Source organism: Myotis lucifugus, unplaced genomic scaffold (assembly GCF_000147115.1).
Source record: "Myotis lucifugus unplaced genomic scaffold, Myoluc2.0 scaffold_5, whole genome shotgun sequence".
Classification (NCBI taxonomy): Eukaryota; Metazoa; Chordata; class Mammalia; order Chiroptera; family Vespertilionidae; genus Myotis; species Myotis lucifugus.
In genome coordinates this window covers 10,531,025-10,547,001 of record NW_005871053.1, presented here as the reverse complement: position 1 = coordinate 10,547,001, position 15,977 = coordinate 10,531,025, and the positions used below count along the sequence as shown (strand labels likewise).

The 15,977-nt window shown below is 39.4% G+C and overlaps 1 protein-coding gene across 4 annotated transcripts in view; it reads right to left on the bottom strand.

The window, feature by feature from the left end:
• Positions 1-15,977, bottom strand: part of METTL8 (methyltransferase like 8) — a 78,337-nt gene that overhangs the window by 45,712 nt on the left and 16,648 nt on the right. For all 4 annotated transcript variants that reach the window (XM_006083147.3, XM_023744971.1, XM_023744975.1 and 1 more), the window contains exon 2: positions 5,572-5,726. In XM_006083147.3, the coding sequence (XP_006083209.1) occupies positions 5,572-5,714 (143 nt within the window). In that variant the 5' untranslated portion in view covers positions 5,715-5,726. The remainder of the gene's footprint in view (positions 1-5,571; positions 5,727-15,977) is intronic.

The following is a 15,977-nucleotide window of genomic DNA, read 5'->3' as shown; positions in this document are numbered from 1 at the left end:
CTAACCAGGTTCCAAGCGCTCAATAACCACATGTGGCTAGTGGCTACCATTTGTATAGTAGAGGACTAATTAATAAATGATCAACCTACTTTGTTTATTTTTGTTATTTTTTTAAAATGGTTAATAATTCTTTTTAAAATCTTTATTGTTGAGTGTATTACAGATGTCCCACTCTTTTTTCCCCCCATTGCCCTCCTCCACTCGGATCCTGCCCCACCTGAGGCCTTTACCACCCTACAGTCTGTGTCCATGGGTAATGCATATATGCAGATATGGTCTTTGGTTGATTTCTTCCCACCCACCCCACTGAGATTCTGTTCCATGTTTCCACATCTCTGACTCTATTTTATTCATCAGTTTATTTTGTTCACTAGGTTACTTATTCATTTACTAGAGGCCCGGTGCACAAAAATTTGTGCACTCGTGGGGGGGGGGGTCCCTCAGCCCGGCCTGTGCCCTCTCGCAGTCTGGGACCCCTTGGGGGATGACCACCTGCTGGCTTAGGCCTGCTCCCCGGGGGGATTGGGCCTAAGCTGGCAGTCAGACATCCCTCTGGCAGCCTGGGAGCCCTTGGGGGATGTCCACTTGCCAGCGGGGAGCAGGCCTAAGCTGCAGTCGGACATCCTTAGCGCTGCTGAGGAGGTGGGAGAGGCTCCCACCACCACTGCTGTACTGGCAGCTGGCAGCCTGGCTTGTGGCTGAGCAGAGTTCCCCGTGTGAGAGCGCACTGACCACCAGTGGGCAGCTCCTGCATTGAGCGTCTGCCCCCTGGTGGTCAGTGTGTGTCATAGTGACCAGTCATTCCCAGTAGTTCTGCTGTTAGGGTCAATTTGCATATTACCCTTTTATTATATAGGATTTTGATTTTTAGATTCAATTGTTGATAGATATATATTTATTGCCATTTTTTGTTCATATTCTTCTTCTCCTTCTCCTTCAAGAAGACCCTTCAACATTTCATGGTTTGGTAGTGATGAACTCCTTTAGCTTTTTCTTGTCTGTGAAGTTCTTTTCCTGACCTTCTATTCTAAATGATAGCTTCGCTGGGTAAAGTAACCTTGGTTTTAGGTCCTTGCTTTTTATCACTCTGAATATTTCTTGCCACTCCCTCTGGCCTACAAAGTTTCTGTTGAGAAATCAGCTGACAGCTGTATGGGCACTCCCTTCTACAAGGGAGCAAAAAAGAAAAAAGAAAAAGAAAAAACATGAGGAAGGTGTAAGGAGCCACTGGGACAACTAACCGCTTTTCTTTTGCTGCTTTTAAGATTCTCTCTTTGTCTTTAACCCTTGGCATTTTATGATGTGTCCTGGTGTGGGCCTATTTGTGTTCCTCCTGTTTGGGACTCTAGGTACTTCCCGGACTCTGTGTTCCTGTTTCTGTCACCAGGTAGGGGAAGTTTTCTGTCATTGTTTCTTCAAGTAGGTTTTCAATTTCTTTCTCTATTTCTTCTTTCAGCACCCTAGATGCAAATGTTGGTACGCTTGAAGTTGTCCCAGAGGCTCCTTACACTATTTTCATATTTTTGGATTCTTTTTTCTTTTTGCTCTTTTGAGTGGGTGTTTTTTGCTTCCTCATATTCCAAATCGCTGATTTGAGTCACGGCATCCTCTACTCTACTGTTGATTCCCTGTAAATTATTCTTCATCTCAGTTAGTATATTGTTCATTTCTGACTGGTCCTTTTTTATGTTGTCGACATTCTAAGTTCCTTGAAGTTCTCATTAAGTTCCTTGAGCCTCCTTATAACCACTGTTTTGAACTCCATATCCAGTAGCTTGCTTGTTTCCATTTCATTTAGTTCTTTTTTTCTGGAAATTTCTCCTGTTCTTTCATTTGTGATATGTTTCTTTGCCTCTGTGTTTTGGCTGCATCCCTGTGTTTGTTTCTATGTATTAGGTAGAGCTGCTATGTCTCTTGGAATTGGTAGAGTGGCCTTGTGTAGTAGGTGTCCTGTAGGGCCCAGTTGCTCAACCTCGCCAGTCACCTGAACTGGGTACTCTAGGTGTGGCTTCTATGTGGGCTGTGTGCAATGACCTGTTGTAGTTGAGGCTTGATTGCTGTTGGCATCACTAGGAGGAATTGACCCCCAGAGCAATTGGCTGTGAGGGCCAGCTGCGACTACAGCAGAAGAGCTGCTGTGCAGGAGACACCCCTACAGAACAGGACTTGCTTCAGTGGGGTTTTGGTGCTCACTGAGTCCGCCCCTTGAGTGTGTCACTCATGGATATGGTAGAGTTGTAATGTGGCGTGATCTGAAGTTGTCCACCAGGTGCACTGGCTCTGAGTCCTCCCAAAAGGTGCAAAGTCTGCCACTGTCTTTGCCCTGCCTGGGGCCACCCACCCAGCAGGAGCTATAGAATGATCTGCAGATGGCTGCTACTTGTGTTGGCCTTGGAGGTACCTAGGAGGGGCCAAGCTGTGAACCTTGGCAAGCTGCTACTAGTGCCGAGCCTGGGGTCACTTATCAAGAAGTATGGGATACCCTGAGTCCAGCTGCTCCTTGTTTGAGAAATTTTAGGAAAGTCTGAAGCCTGAGCCAGGACAGGCCATTCATATGGAAAAGCCACTGCAAACAGCTTGGGTGAGGCTGCAAATTGGGTGGGGTGAGATCTCAGGGCTGGGCAAACAGAATGGGCCAGGTTGATTAAGACTCAGCTTATGGTGCCTGCCAGTGAGCTCTGTGTGGGGGGAGATCTTAGCAGAGGAAGAATGACTTCTGCCAGCACTTTTGTCTAGGAAACAGCTGCCCCCGCAATTCCTGCCCTGATGACAATTTAGTTCCTTCCTGTATGGCCCTAGATCATAAAAAAAGACCGTATCCTTTTATGTAATGATGTTTACTTTGAATTTATATTAGTTCACACTAACACTCCATCCATGCTTTTGTTCCGGCCCTCCGGTCCAGTTTAAGAACCCATTGTGGCCCTCGAGTCAAAAAGTTTGCCCACCCCTGCCCTAGATCCTTTCAAACTGCTGTCCCAGTGCTGGAGCTCCAAGGGAGTGAGTCTGAATAAGTCCGTGTGCTAGCCCTTTAAGAGGAATTGCCTGGGACTCCAGCAGCCTCTGTGTCACTTACCCACAATCCCCACTGGTTTTATAGCCTGAAGTTACAGGGACTTCTCTTCCCAGCTCTGGAGGCCTAGGCTGGGGGTCTGGTCTTCACTTGCTCTTCACGGGAGGCCTCCTCAGCCAAGATATCCCTCTCACTTAAAAACACCACACATGGGTGTCAGACCAGCCCGTTTTATGCCTTTGCCCCTCCGACCAATCTCAATGTGCTTTCTTCTTTAATTCTCTAGTTGCAGGTTTTCTATTCAGCCAGATTTTAGGCAGTTTTGAATGATGGTTCTTCTGTATTTTGGTTGTAATTTTGATGTGGTTGTGGGAGGATGTGAGTACTGCATTTACCTACACCGCCATCTTGTTGTTTCTCCTCAACCTACTTCCTTTAAAAATTTATATTGTTGCAATAACAATATAAAAAATCCACAAATCACTTTCCTAGTCCTAGAGACCTTGTTCCCGAAGGTAGTCAGAAAACCATTTTGTCTGTAGATATCATGCAACTTCACATCTTTAATCCTGGCCCCTTCCTCTCTTCCCAGTGGCAGAGCCTGTGTTCAGGACATTTTCCCCAGAATGTTCTGCTCCCAAAGCCTATTCAAAACACCTAAACCTAAATTCACCATTTTCTTCCAAATTAAAAAAAATCAATTTACCTCTTGATTTTCCTATTTCTATTAGTCAGCTAGGATCAAAATTTCAGTCATATGCCTCCTTTTCCTTTATTCTACAAAAGCACCAAGTTTTAGTTATTTTTCCTTCGAAAATTTTCTCTCACTGGCCCCTTCCTGCTTGTAGTTCTACCTGCTTGTAGTTCTACCTGCTGTTCTGTCCAGTATGCTGTTACAAAATACATATATTTACTAAACTAGGTAAAAAGCAATTTCTCTTCAGTGGCTCTATCATGCCTTATACCTCAACTCTGAATTCAGGACCATGCACAGTCTTGCTCCCACCCCTATATCTGGACTAGATCATTCCACCTTACCGTTCACCAAACTCCTAGAAGAGCCTTTATTTTGGCAAACTATCCTGTTCACTGTTTCCTGATTATGCCTTATACTTCCTTATCTCTGTGTTTTATGACTTTCTACCCACTTAGAATGCCCTTACTTCAGTTTTACCTATCCAGGTCATTATTCCACAAATTCTTATTTATTTTTAATCCTCACCTGAGGATATTTTTTCATTGATTTTTTTTTTTTTTTTAAGAGAGAGAGGGGGAGGGGGACAGACACAGAGAGAGAAACATTGATGTGAGAGAGACACAACAATTGGTTGCCTCACACATGAGCCCTAACCAAGCCCGGGGATCGAGCCTGCAACTGAGGTACGTCCCCTTTACCGGAATCAAACCCAGGACCCACAATCTGTGGGCTGACGCTGTATCCACTGATCCAAATCAGCTAGAGCCCACAAATATTTGTGTCAGACACTATAGTACAGCGGTTCTCAACCTGTGGGTCACGACCCCTTTGGTGGTCGAACGACCCTTTCACAGGGGTCGCCTAAGACCATCCTGCATATCAGATATTTACATTACAATTCATAACAGTAGCAACATTACAGTTATGAAATAGCAACGAAAATAATTTTATGGTTGGGTCACAACATGAAGAACTGTATTTAAAGGGCCAGAAGGTTGAGAACCACTGCTATAGTAGGTACTGGAGACGGAATAAATACTTCTAATCTCACTTTCCCCATTTAAATAAATCTTCCTTTATATGTCAATTATACTTCAATGAAGCTGAAATTAAAAAAGAAAAAAAGAAACCTTCAGACTATGCTAAAACAGAAGTGATTTTGCACTGTTGAGTTGTTCTTACAAGGCATATTGGCATATGCCTTGTAAGAACATGCTGGCCCCTTACAATTTGCAGCCTTGTATTGCTAATTATACAAATTTTCTATAAATATCTCTTTCCAAATAGAGGGTAGATTTCCTGAAAGCATGGAGTAGAGTCACACCAGTGTGGTGTTCTGAGTGTTTAGTAAGCAGCAGGTACTGAATATACATTTGTTGACTGACAAGTACTTGCAAAGAAGGGCCTGTGGGGCAGGAGGAAGATGCTACCTAGAAAAGAGGCCTGGAGTGATAACACCAGCAAATCAGGATCAGGGTGAGCAGGGAGGGCCTGCAAGAACCCCAAGGCTGAGGAAAGCATGGGCAAGTGTCACTTTTCTAATTCCATTTGCAAATAAATTAGAACTGGCAACTCTTGACATGTTAAGCGCCCAGCCTGTTTTGTCTTCTTTCCGTTTAGCCCGTGATATCCAATTTCACCAACATGCGGGCAGCACCAGTGACTGACCGTCCGGACAGAAAGTATAGTGTCAGTCACCGGTGACTGACATGGCGCTTAACGTGTTAAATTAGGATCAGTGAGCCTCAACCACATAAGTGATCAGCATTAAAAATCCTTTCTTGGCACTAAATGAAAATAGTATCACTGTTGATGTTTAATATACATATATAATATCAGACCTAGTAAGCAGATAACTCACCACATGTTGTGCTCAAAAACTTTGGCTGGGTCGGTTAGAATCCTTGATCCCAGAGGGACTGCTGGGTGATAACCACTTTGGTATCTGTGTGGCACATTTCTTATCCTTAGACAGGAAATCGAATTTCTCCAAATCCCATTCATCCTAATTAGTACCTAAAAAATTACAAACAATTAATCAGTCAATATGGATTGAACAGTGTACTGTTTATCTAATGGCCAAAAATTGGTCCAAAAGGTTTACAACCTGTGAAAGGACATGAAAACTAAATAACTTTAACACATTTTTATTGAATTCAGAGAGGAAGGGAGAGGGAGAGATAGAAACATCAATGATGAGAAAGAATCATTGGTCAGCTGCCTCCTGCATGCCCCCTACTTGGGGATCAAGCCTGCAACCCAGGTATATGCTTTGACCGGGAATCGCACCATGACTTCCTGGTTCATAGGTTGACGCTCAACCACTAAGCCACACTGGCTGGGCAAACTGAATAACATTAAATGAAAGATGGGCATGATAGTTTTTTTTTCTCAAGTATTTTCAGGCTAAGAGAAGGAAAAAGAGTATTTAGTGTTTGACATTGGCTGACAATCTTTATAAGTCACAGCCTTGACCAACTTTGCCTTGTTTGGCATTTGCTTACTTAATATTTAGCATGTGACCAAAGCATGTAAACCCAGAATCTGGATTTTGAGTACTAAAAGGTTTTAAGTGATTTTATTATTCTTGTGTTAGAATTCTAGGAAAACATATTTCTAGGAGAAATTTTGTGACCACTAGACCAAAACCCCAAGTATAGTAGAATAAGAAAACAAACCTATTGTCTCATTCCCTGGGCTGAGTTAAATAATATGAAAATTAGTCAAATAAATAAGGACATATTGTATTAAGATATGATCCCAGCCATTCTTAACTCTAACAACCCTGTATACATATACTATTAAGAATAGTCAAGTCAGGCATGGCTCAGTGGTTGAGCTTCGACCTATGAACCAGGAGATCATGGTTCGATCCCCGGTCAGGGCATATGCCTGGGGTTGCGGGCTTGATCCCTAGTGTGGGGCATGCAGGAGGCAGCCAGTCAATGATTCTCTCTTATCACTGATGTTTCTTTTTTTCTTTTTTAAAATATATTTTATTGATTTTTTACAGAGAGGAAGGGAGAGAGATAGAGAGTTAGAAACATCGATGAGAGAGAAACATCGATCAGCTGCCTCCTGCACATCTCCCACTGGGGATGTGCCCGCAACCCTTGACCGGAATCGAACCTGGGACCTTTCAGTCCACAGGCCGACGCTCTATCCACTGAGCCAAACCGGTTTCGGCATCACTGATGTTTCTATCTCTCTCTCCCTCTCCCTTCCTCCCCTTCCTCCCCTTCCTCTCTGAAATCAATAAAGATATATTTTTAAAAAAATAGTCAATAATACATTTGCACTGTACAAAACACATGTTTTAATTCTAGTTCATCAGTTGTCTAGCCAAATCCATCCCCATTTCTGGAAGAATAATATAAACATTTAATTAGTATGTCATCTTAATTATGTATTGGCAAATATGTCAGTTTAAAATGTTTATGGAAAAGTCTAAAAAAGAAGCTCTAAAGATCTCACTTTTTCCAGTAAGAATCCATTGTAATACAGCTCGAGATTTCACTCCCATTCAGTTGTGCACCACGACATTCAGCCTAATGCTGTAAGCTGTCAGGAAGAAACAGATGCTATAAGGTGTGTGTACATAATACGCACTAGAGACTATCCAAGGTGCTATTAGGCATAAAAATGACATGTATTGTACACCCTTTACCACCTTATTGAAAGTCAATGGGTTTTTAAGATGGTGAATTTCAAAATGAACTGTAGAATGTCAAAAACATCTCATTGTGTTTTTGAACATAAAATTCAAGATTTTCCATATGAAAAAAAAAAGCTTAGTTATACACACCAAAAAGACTGTAATGGTTCTATTCATATGTGACTAACAGTGACGAGAAATAAAACATTCAATAGCTAGTGCCGATCTCCTGTTTTTTGTTTGCTTTTCCTTCTCCACTAAATGCGAGCTCCTTGGTTGAGGCAATGAAGTTAAATGCTCTACCTTTCCTCCGATATGTCTTTGTTCTTTTCTCCTGCCAGTGTGCCACGTAAGACTAACAAAACCCTACTTGCACAATTATTTTTAGAGCTCTCTTTCTGCATTGAATACTACTCATAAAATCTCTATGCTGAAAAGTAGAAAGTGATTACACCTAGAGAGGCAATTCATACTCAAAAGTGTAAAATGATGTAAACGTATTCCACCCAAATCAAAATGAAATTTCAATCCTTCAAATAATCATGTGATACTTACCTATGTCTGTCTACATATAGAAGAGGAAGAGATAGAAAAATAATATATGAGTTTCTCTCACTATAAATGACCAAGAACCTCTATACACAGTTGGGGACAAAAAGTCATCAGCAGATTGGATATTAGGCAATTCAGGAAAATGCCAGAGATGCGTGTGCCCTGCAGGCTGCCAGCCTGCAGGGAGTATACAGTGTGGCCAGGACCTAAGTATGTGGCAATTTGTCCTGCCTAGGCAGCTGTCTTTCTAATTAACTAAAAAAGCATCTTTATTTATTTTTACTATCTGTAACAGTCATAGCTTTGCTCTTTATGTTTTTATTATATACATTTGTATAATAAATATCATAAATACATAAATGCCTTCTCAAGTAAACTGCAAGTGTCAAAGGACAGCACCAAGCTTTTGACTGATTACACAAAAATGATACTTGTCTGATATCAATTTAATTAGAAGGAAGTTCTGCATATTTTCCAGGGTAGCTCCCAGATCCTTACGGTGTGGAAGAAGGAAGTGACAGAAGAGTGTGACAGTACACAGGCAGCTATCCAGTTACACTGACTGTAGTGATAGAGAAATATGTGCTTCATGTTATGACTATCATGATAGCTTTATGTTTACTAGGCCACGGTTCTATTTTGTGATGGGGGGCAAAAAGAGAAGAGCAGGGTTAGCCAGAATTCCAGTGAAGAAAGTTGGTTACTGCTACCAGAGTGTCGCACTCTCTTTATGTACCCACTTTTAACTCTTAGCATACCCTAATTTGGATACAGGATTAATTAAGGTATTATTTGCAAAATGAAACTGTATGGGTAAGTAGTATTTTTATTTGAAATAACACAAAGAGGTACAGCTAAAAATATTCCATTCACTGGAAAGAAGGAAGAACAGAGGAAATAAAAAACAGATGGGACAATTAGTAATCAAAGACCAAGGAGGCATATATAAACCCAACCATATCTTACATTCAATATAAATGAATTCCAATGAAAATACATAGATTGTCAATTTGTAAGAAAAAGCAAGACCCCACTATATACTGTCTATAAGAGAAACACTTTAAATATAAAAATACAAATATATTACAATATTAAAAAGAGATACCTGTAAATACTGCATGAGAACTACTGGTGGTGCTGTATTAATAGACAAAGTAGGCTTTTTAAAAAGACTATTTCAGAGCTAAAATGGGACATTTAATAACGACGAGCCAATTCATCAAGAGATAACAATCCTAAATGTGCATGTACATAATAACAAAGCTTTAAAATACATGAAGCAAAAATGAACACAATTTTTAAAAGAAGAAATTAACAAATTCACAGTAATACTTGGCGATTTTAATATCCCTCTCTCAGCAATAAATAGAACAACACTAAGAAACAAACTATCAAAAAAATCAATAAAGATAGAAAAGATTTGAGGATTATCAACTTAATTTAAATGACACTTACAGAAAGAACAATGTATCTAATAACAGCAAAATACACATTCTTTTCAAGTGAACATGGAACATTTGCCAAGGTAGACCCTAAAAAAAGACCATATATCCTAGGCTATAAAACAAATTTCAATAAATTCCAAAGTATTAAAGTCATATGGAGTATACTTTCTGACCATAATAATATTAAATGTTAATATTTTTGATGAATTGACTTATTAATAAATATATTTCCTTATCTCTGATAATAATAATTTTCTTGAACTGTACTTTGTCTAATACTAATATAACCCTACCAACTGTCTTATGCATTGTTGTTTATGGCATATCTTTTTAAAAAATGTATTTATATGTTTACATTTAAAGTGCTTCTCTTACAGAAGCAAATTGTTGATTTTTCCTTTTCTATCCAAACGTAATATCTAGAAATATTCCTATTTAGAAATTAAGCAACTTCTAAATTACCTATGGGTCAAAGATTTACATGAGTTAGTAAATGTTAAGGCAAACTAGAAAATATGTTAACTGAATAATAATGAAATCTTATGGGATGTAATGTTACCAAAGCAATGTTTAGAGGAAAATTTATTAGAAAGAAAGAAACATCTTAAATCAATGATCTCAGCTTAAATCTTAAAAAGGCAACTCGGCTGGTGTTGCTCAGTGGTTGAGCATCAACCCTTGAACCAGGAGGTCATGGTTTGATTGTGGGTCAGGGTAGGCCCAGGTTGTGGGCTCCATCCCCAATAGGAGGCAGCCAACTGATGATTCTCTCTCATCACTGATGTTTCTATCTCTTTCTCCCTCTCCCTTCCTCTCTCTAAAATCAATAAAACCATATATTTGTTTAAAAGGCAGAAAAATAGTAAATTAGGTGCAAAGTAAGTAGAAAGACATAAATAATAAAAAGCAGAAATCAATCAAATAGAAAAATGAATAAAACTCAGAAAATCCAAGTCAAAAGTTGGTTCTTTGAAAAGATTAATAAACCCCTGGCAAGAATTATCTCAAATATCTTTGTTTCAGAAAATACAAATTTCTAACAACAGAAATGAAAAGAGACTTCACCACAGACCCTATAGATGTAGAAAAGATAATTAGGAGCTAGTATGAGTAATTTTATTTCATTTATTAGATGGGACAAATGCCTTGAAAACAAAATGTACCAATAATAACATACCAAAACAGCACAATAAAAAATCTAAACAGCCCTAAATTTATTAAATAAATTAAATTTGTAATTTAAAGAAAAACAAACATTACATCCATTAGGATGACTACTATTATTTTTTAAAATATGTTTTCATTGATTTTAGAGAGAGATGGAGAGAGAGAAACATTGATTGGCTGCCTCTTACAGGCCCCCTACTAGGGATTGAGCCCACAAACCAGGCACATGTCCTGACTGGGAATTGAACCTGTGACCTCTAGGTGCACGAGATGATACTCAACCAACTGTCACACTGGTCAGGGCAGGATGGCTATTAAAAAAAAAAAGAAAAGAAAGAAAAAAAATAAATGTTGGCAAGGATATGGAGAGATTAGAATCTTTGTGCATTGCTAGTGGGATATAAAATGGTGCAGCTGCTATGGAAAATAGTATGGCAATTCCTCAAAATATTAAACATGGAATTACCATATGATCCAGTAATTCTACTTCTGGATATATACCCAAAAGAAGTGAAAGTAGGGACTCAAAAAGATGTTTGCATACTATGTTTATAGCAGCATTACTCACATAGACAAAAGGTAAAAACAACCCGAATAGCCACTGAAAGATGAATAAACAAAACGTGATATATACATAAAGTGGATATTATTCAGTCTTTAAAAAGAAGGCATTCTGACATGGTACAACATGGATGAGCCTGAAGACATTATGCAAAGTGAAAAAAGTCCATCACCGAAGCACAAATGCTATGTCATTGCTCTTGCATGAACTGCCTAGAGAAGTAAAAAATGGAGACAGAAAGTAGCCGGTAGTTGTCAGGGGCTGGCAGGGAGAGGAGAATGGGAGTTAAGTGTTTAAGGGGTATGAGGCTTTAGTTGGGGAAGATGAAGTTCTGGAGATGAATGATTGTGATGTTTGTACAACAATGTGAATGTCACTGAACTGTACATTTAAAAAAGATTAAAATGGCCCTAACCAGTTTGGCTCAGTGGATAGAGGATCGGCCTATGGACTGAAGGGTCCCGGGTTCAATTCTGGCCAAGGGCACATGCCTGGGTTTCGGGCTTCAACTCCAGTGGGGGGCGTGCAGGAGGCAGCCAATCAATGATTCTCTCTCATCATTGATGTTTCTATCTCTCTCTCCCTCTTCCTTCCTCTCTGAAATCAATAAAGAAATATATTTTTAAAAAAGATTAAAATGGTAAATTTTGTGTATATTTTACCACAATAAAAAACAAAACAACAACAAAACCTTCCTACAAAGAAAAACCACAGGCCTGATAGTTTCACCAGTGAATATCGAACATTTAAGGCAGAAAGAACACAATCTTATACGGACTCGTAGGAAACAGAGATACTTCTCAATTTGTCGTACAAGGCCAGCATAACTCAGGTAAGCAGTACCTTTGCATGAAATGAATGTTTGAATATTGCTTCCATTGCTAAGGCTTATATTTAATTTTAATTACTCTAGTTCAGAGCAGAGAAGTATGAAGGTAAGAAGGATCTCCACAAATCCTTGTTAGGTGTTTGGGTTTTTATTTACTGTTGAAAGCTGCTGAAAAGGTTTGTGGTCCTGATTCTTCACTTAGCTTAGCTTAAACTAATTCTGCCATATCAAATTCTAGTCCATATACTCAAGTGGTATTGCTTCTACTTACTTTGCCTATAGGTTTCCACTTTCTTCCTCTAGAGCCATGGCCCTCTGAGATCTCTATGCCAAGACTCAGTCATGAATAGTCAGTTGGCTAAAGCAATCACTAAGGAACAGATCCAGAAAAGAACTGAAGAAGCTCTTAGGAGTACTGGAGCGACAGAACTTCACTGTATAAATAGCATTTATGATGCTGTTAAGTATACACAGGTTTGCCATGAAGAGCTGACACACTTCCTGCCAGCTCCAGGGGTAGGTAAGTGTGCCTATTTTAGAATGCAAGGAAAAGAACAGACATATAAAATGAAGGGTCTTGCATATAGTATGACATGCCAAGGGGAAGATGGCTTTAATACTTAGCAGTTTGCTGGGCCCACCATTACCACCACATTGTGCTTGTAGCAAAAGAACAGCCCTTGGTATTGAAGGACAATTTTGGAGAAGAGATCTCTGCTCTAGCTCTAGATTTGGGCTAGATGTTTTGCTTCCCATTAAATGGAGCCCTTTTCACAATGACTCACACAACTGCCTTACTAGACCAACAAACTAAAACAAACTCTACCACAATAGGTAAAATATATGTACAAGGATATTTCATGTTACAAACACGAAAGTATTTCTTAAATAATTACAAATCTTATTTATGTAGAATAACAGTTTTAAGTACTTTTTAAATAAAAGGGATGATTTTATTAAAGAAAACACTTTATACTATATTTTGCAAATTGAAAAATACCTTTGAGAAAACAAAGCACCAATTCCAATTTATTTTTCATGGAAATCAGAACTTTAAAAAATGTTTACCACATGTAAGGCCCTATTCTAAGCACTTTACATGTATTATCTTATTCAACTTCTATTTCCCTACCAAGGGGCACTATTTTTACACTCCTATTACAGAGGAAACCTCCATATGAGATGAGGTAACATGGTCAAGTCACCTACTCAATACCTGATTGGGCTTCTATTTGAACCCAAGCAGTCTAACTGGAGAACCCACACTCTGGCTTTACTTTGTGTGTGAACATTTTTATTATTCACATACATACAATCCACCCATTTGCGTTCCACTTTTGTACCCTATACACGCAAGAAAGATCACAGTACTGATTCTCCAGTCTGCTCTGGGTTGCTAATTTGTTGTAACTGACTTTAAGGAGGCCAGAATTCCTTCTCTCCCTCTCTCTCTCGATTCTGTTTCTTCTCTTGGGCCTTAATCAAATAGCAAGTAATGCCACTGCGAGACACTAGTCCCCAGATTTAGGAGAGCAGTTATTCTGTCCAGTCCTCACATTGCAAGGTACAAGCAAAGCACCCTTGCCTCCCATAAATAATGTAACATTCTAACACCCAGCTCTTTTCAACTGGACTACTTTTACACAGCTGAGGAGTAGCGGCAAAGAAGGACATATATCCCTTGCCATTAAAGCTTAATCCTAAGATTGCATTCTCACGTCGCAATACTATTAGCACAGCACCAAAGGACTAGAGCAAACAGTACTGCTGGTTGTTTGGATCTATGATTATCCTTGGAGCACTTGGTTGGCTCTGAGCAAAAACTATTTGTAAGGCTCCCCAAGGATTTCCAGTTGTCTCGCTCACGGAAATCTCGGGGGGGGGAAACTGCCATAAAATATACACTAAATGCCTGCCCTCCATTTAAAAGTTAACTCCTCTTCCATATTTCCTGGGTTCTGAGCATCTTTCAACTGAACAAATTAGTGAGACAGTCATGTTTTTACCTTTGTAATTGTTTAGCTTTTCTCAGCTGGGAAACTGGTACAAGTCTTCATTCAGAGGAACAAGCGTCATCTTGATAAAGCGGCGCTGACATTACCTGAGAGGCTAGCATTAATGAGAGCAAATTGAAGTGCTATTGTACTGTGTTGGATAGTGAAAGCCAACAGGTAAGAAACTCATAAGTATCAAATGCACTGCGGTGAAACTGAAGCTTCAATTCACCCTGTAAATGTCAGTGAACTCCAGGGTGACTATCTTCGAGGTAAACAGTTCAGGCAACTTGTACATCTTGTTTTAATCTTTCTTTCGATGATTATAATTTCTTGGTATAAATAAGGTTATTAGCAACAACAATTACAGCAAGTATTTACAGAACACTTTGACGTCAGTCACTGCAGCTTCAAAATGGGAATCTCAGGCTCAGTATTTTGCTCTCCACGACCACCCTTAGAGGCAGCCATCCCCTGCACTCACTTACAAAAAAAGGCTCCTGGGATTCACAGGTTATTTCTTTAAGGGTTTTATGTAACCCATCTCAAGCCTGCCTCAATCCAAAATATCTGAAGGGTATACTATTCTAATTACTCTGGAAGTTGTCTCTAAAAACGGTATGCTGGACCAGAATGAAATCTGCTGTAACTCATTCACTTCTTTTCACATTTGTGTGTGCTATACAGTAACTTCTGGAGGCATTAATTAGATTTGATGGGCTGATAAAGGATATTAAGTTGCATTCATACTTTGCGTGTAATCAGTTCTTACAAATTCACATGAATGAGATTGATGTAGTTCTGCTCTTAATGGAACTTAGGCTTTCTTATTCATTGCAAAGGTTCCTTAGTAAACTAGGTGAAGGAGATGCTTGTACCTTTTTGCAGGATTTACCTAGTCATGTTTGGACTAACGTATCAATAAGGCTGTTGTGGCACAAAATGAAATATTATTAAAAATTGAAGTCATAATAGATGAATATAACATTAGGGAATAAAAGTGTCCACATTTCACTTCCAAAGAAGAGTGAAAATTCCATAATTTCAAAAGAATGTGGGATTTAGGTGGACAGAGATTATAGCACTGTAAATTATATTTTAAAGAACCACAAATAGTTATGACTTGCAAAAAAAGCAAGGCAAACTGAACCATGGACTGTCGGGTAAAATTCTGACTGCCACGCCACAGAAGGAACGACACAGTCAGAGAAAGGGCCAGAGAATGAAAAATAAAATTCATAGGAATGGCATAATTTCAACATGAGAAGAGGTAAACTGAAAGTTTCAGAGACCATACAGAATTTCTACAGGATTACGAGTAGGAGGCCAGAGTATATTAGATGCACCTGTACTTTTTACCTCTAACAGATGCTGCTCCCATTGGGGTCACCTCTCTTCTCCTCTTGTCTTAAACAGTCTTTTTTGGCCTGGTCTTCTGTCTGTCATCTGGCCTTTTATCCAACAGGAAACAAATCCCTGATTTTCTTGTGGCCTTGCAATTACTTGGAGCTTAACTCCAACATTTTGTTCTTATTCAAAAGATCAGTCTTCCTAAAAACTCACCTCTCAGCTACTTTGCAGCTGGAGGAGACATGTGACTATGTTCTGGCTAAAGCCTTTGCTTAAAGGGAAAGGGGTCAGAAGATAGTTTCCTGGCCCTGACACACCTGCCTCCTTCCTGAACTTAGATGTGATGCTGTGTACAGAGGAGGAAAGGGGCCTGGTCCTTGATGGCATTACTGATAGGTGCCACCTTCCTCTGGACTTCTTGCTAGATGAGAAAAAGAAATTCTATATTTTAGCCACTATTAGGTTTTCTGTTATTTTCATCCAAGAGGATTCTAACAAATAATTACCATTACTGTTAAGTCCTGGGAATCCAGGGGCAAATCCATTTGGTTCCTTCCCTCAAGAACCTTAACATCAAGTGAAGAAGATTGAGATGGAAACAGAGTCCTATACATGGATAGCAGAGGTAGGTGTAAGGCTCTACTAGAGCACAAAGGAATGAATAAGTCTATTGATAATAGCTAGGAAAAGCTTCCTAGTGGGGACAACCTTGT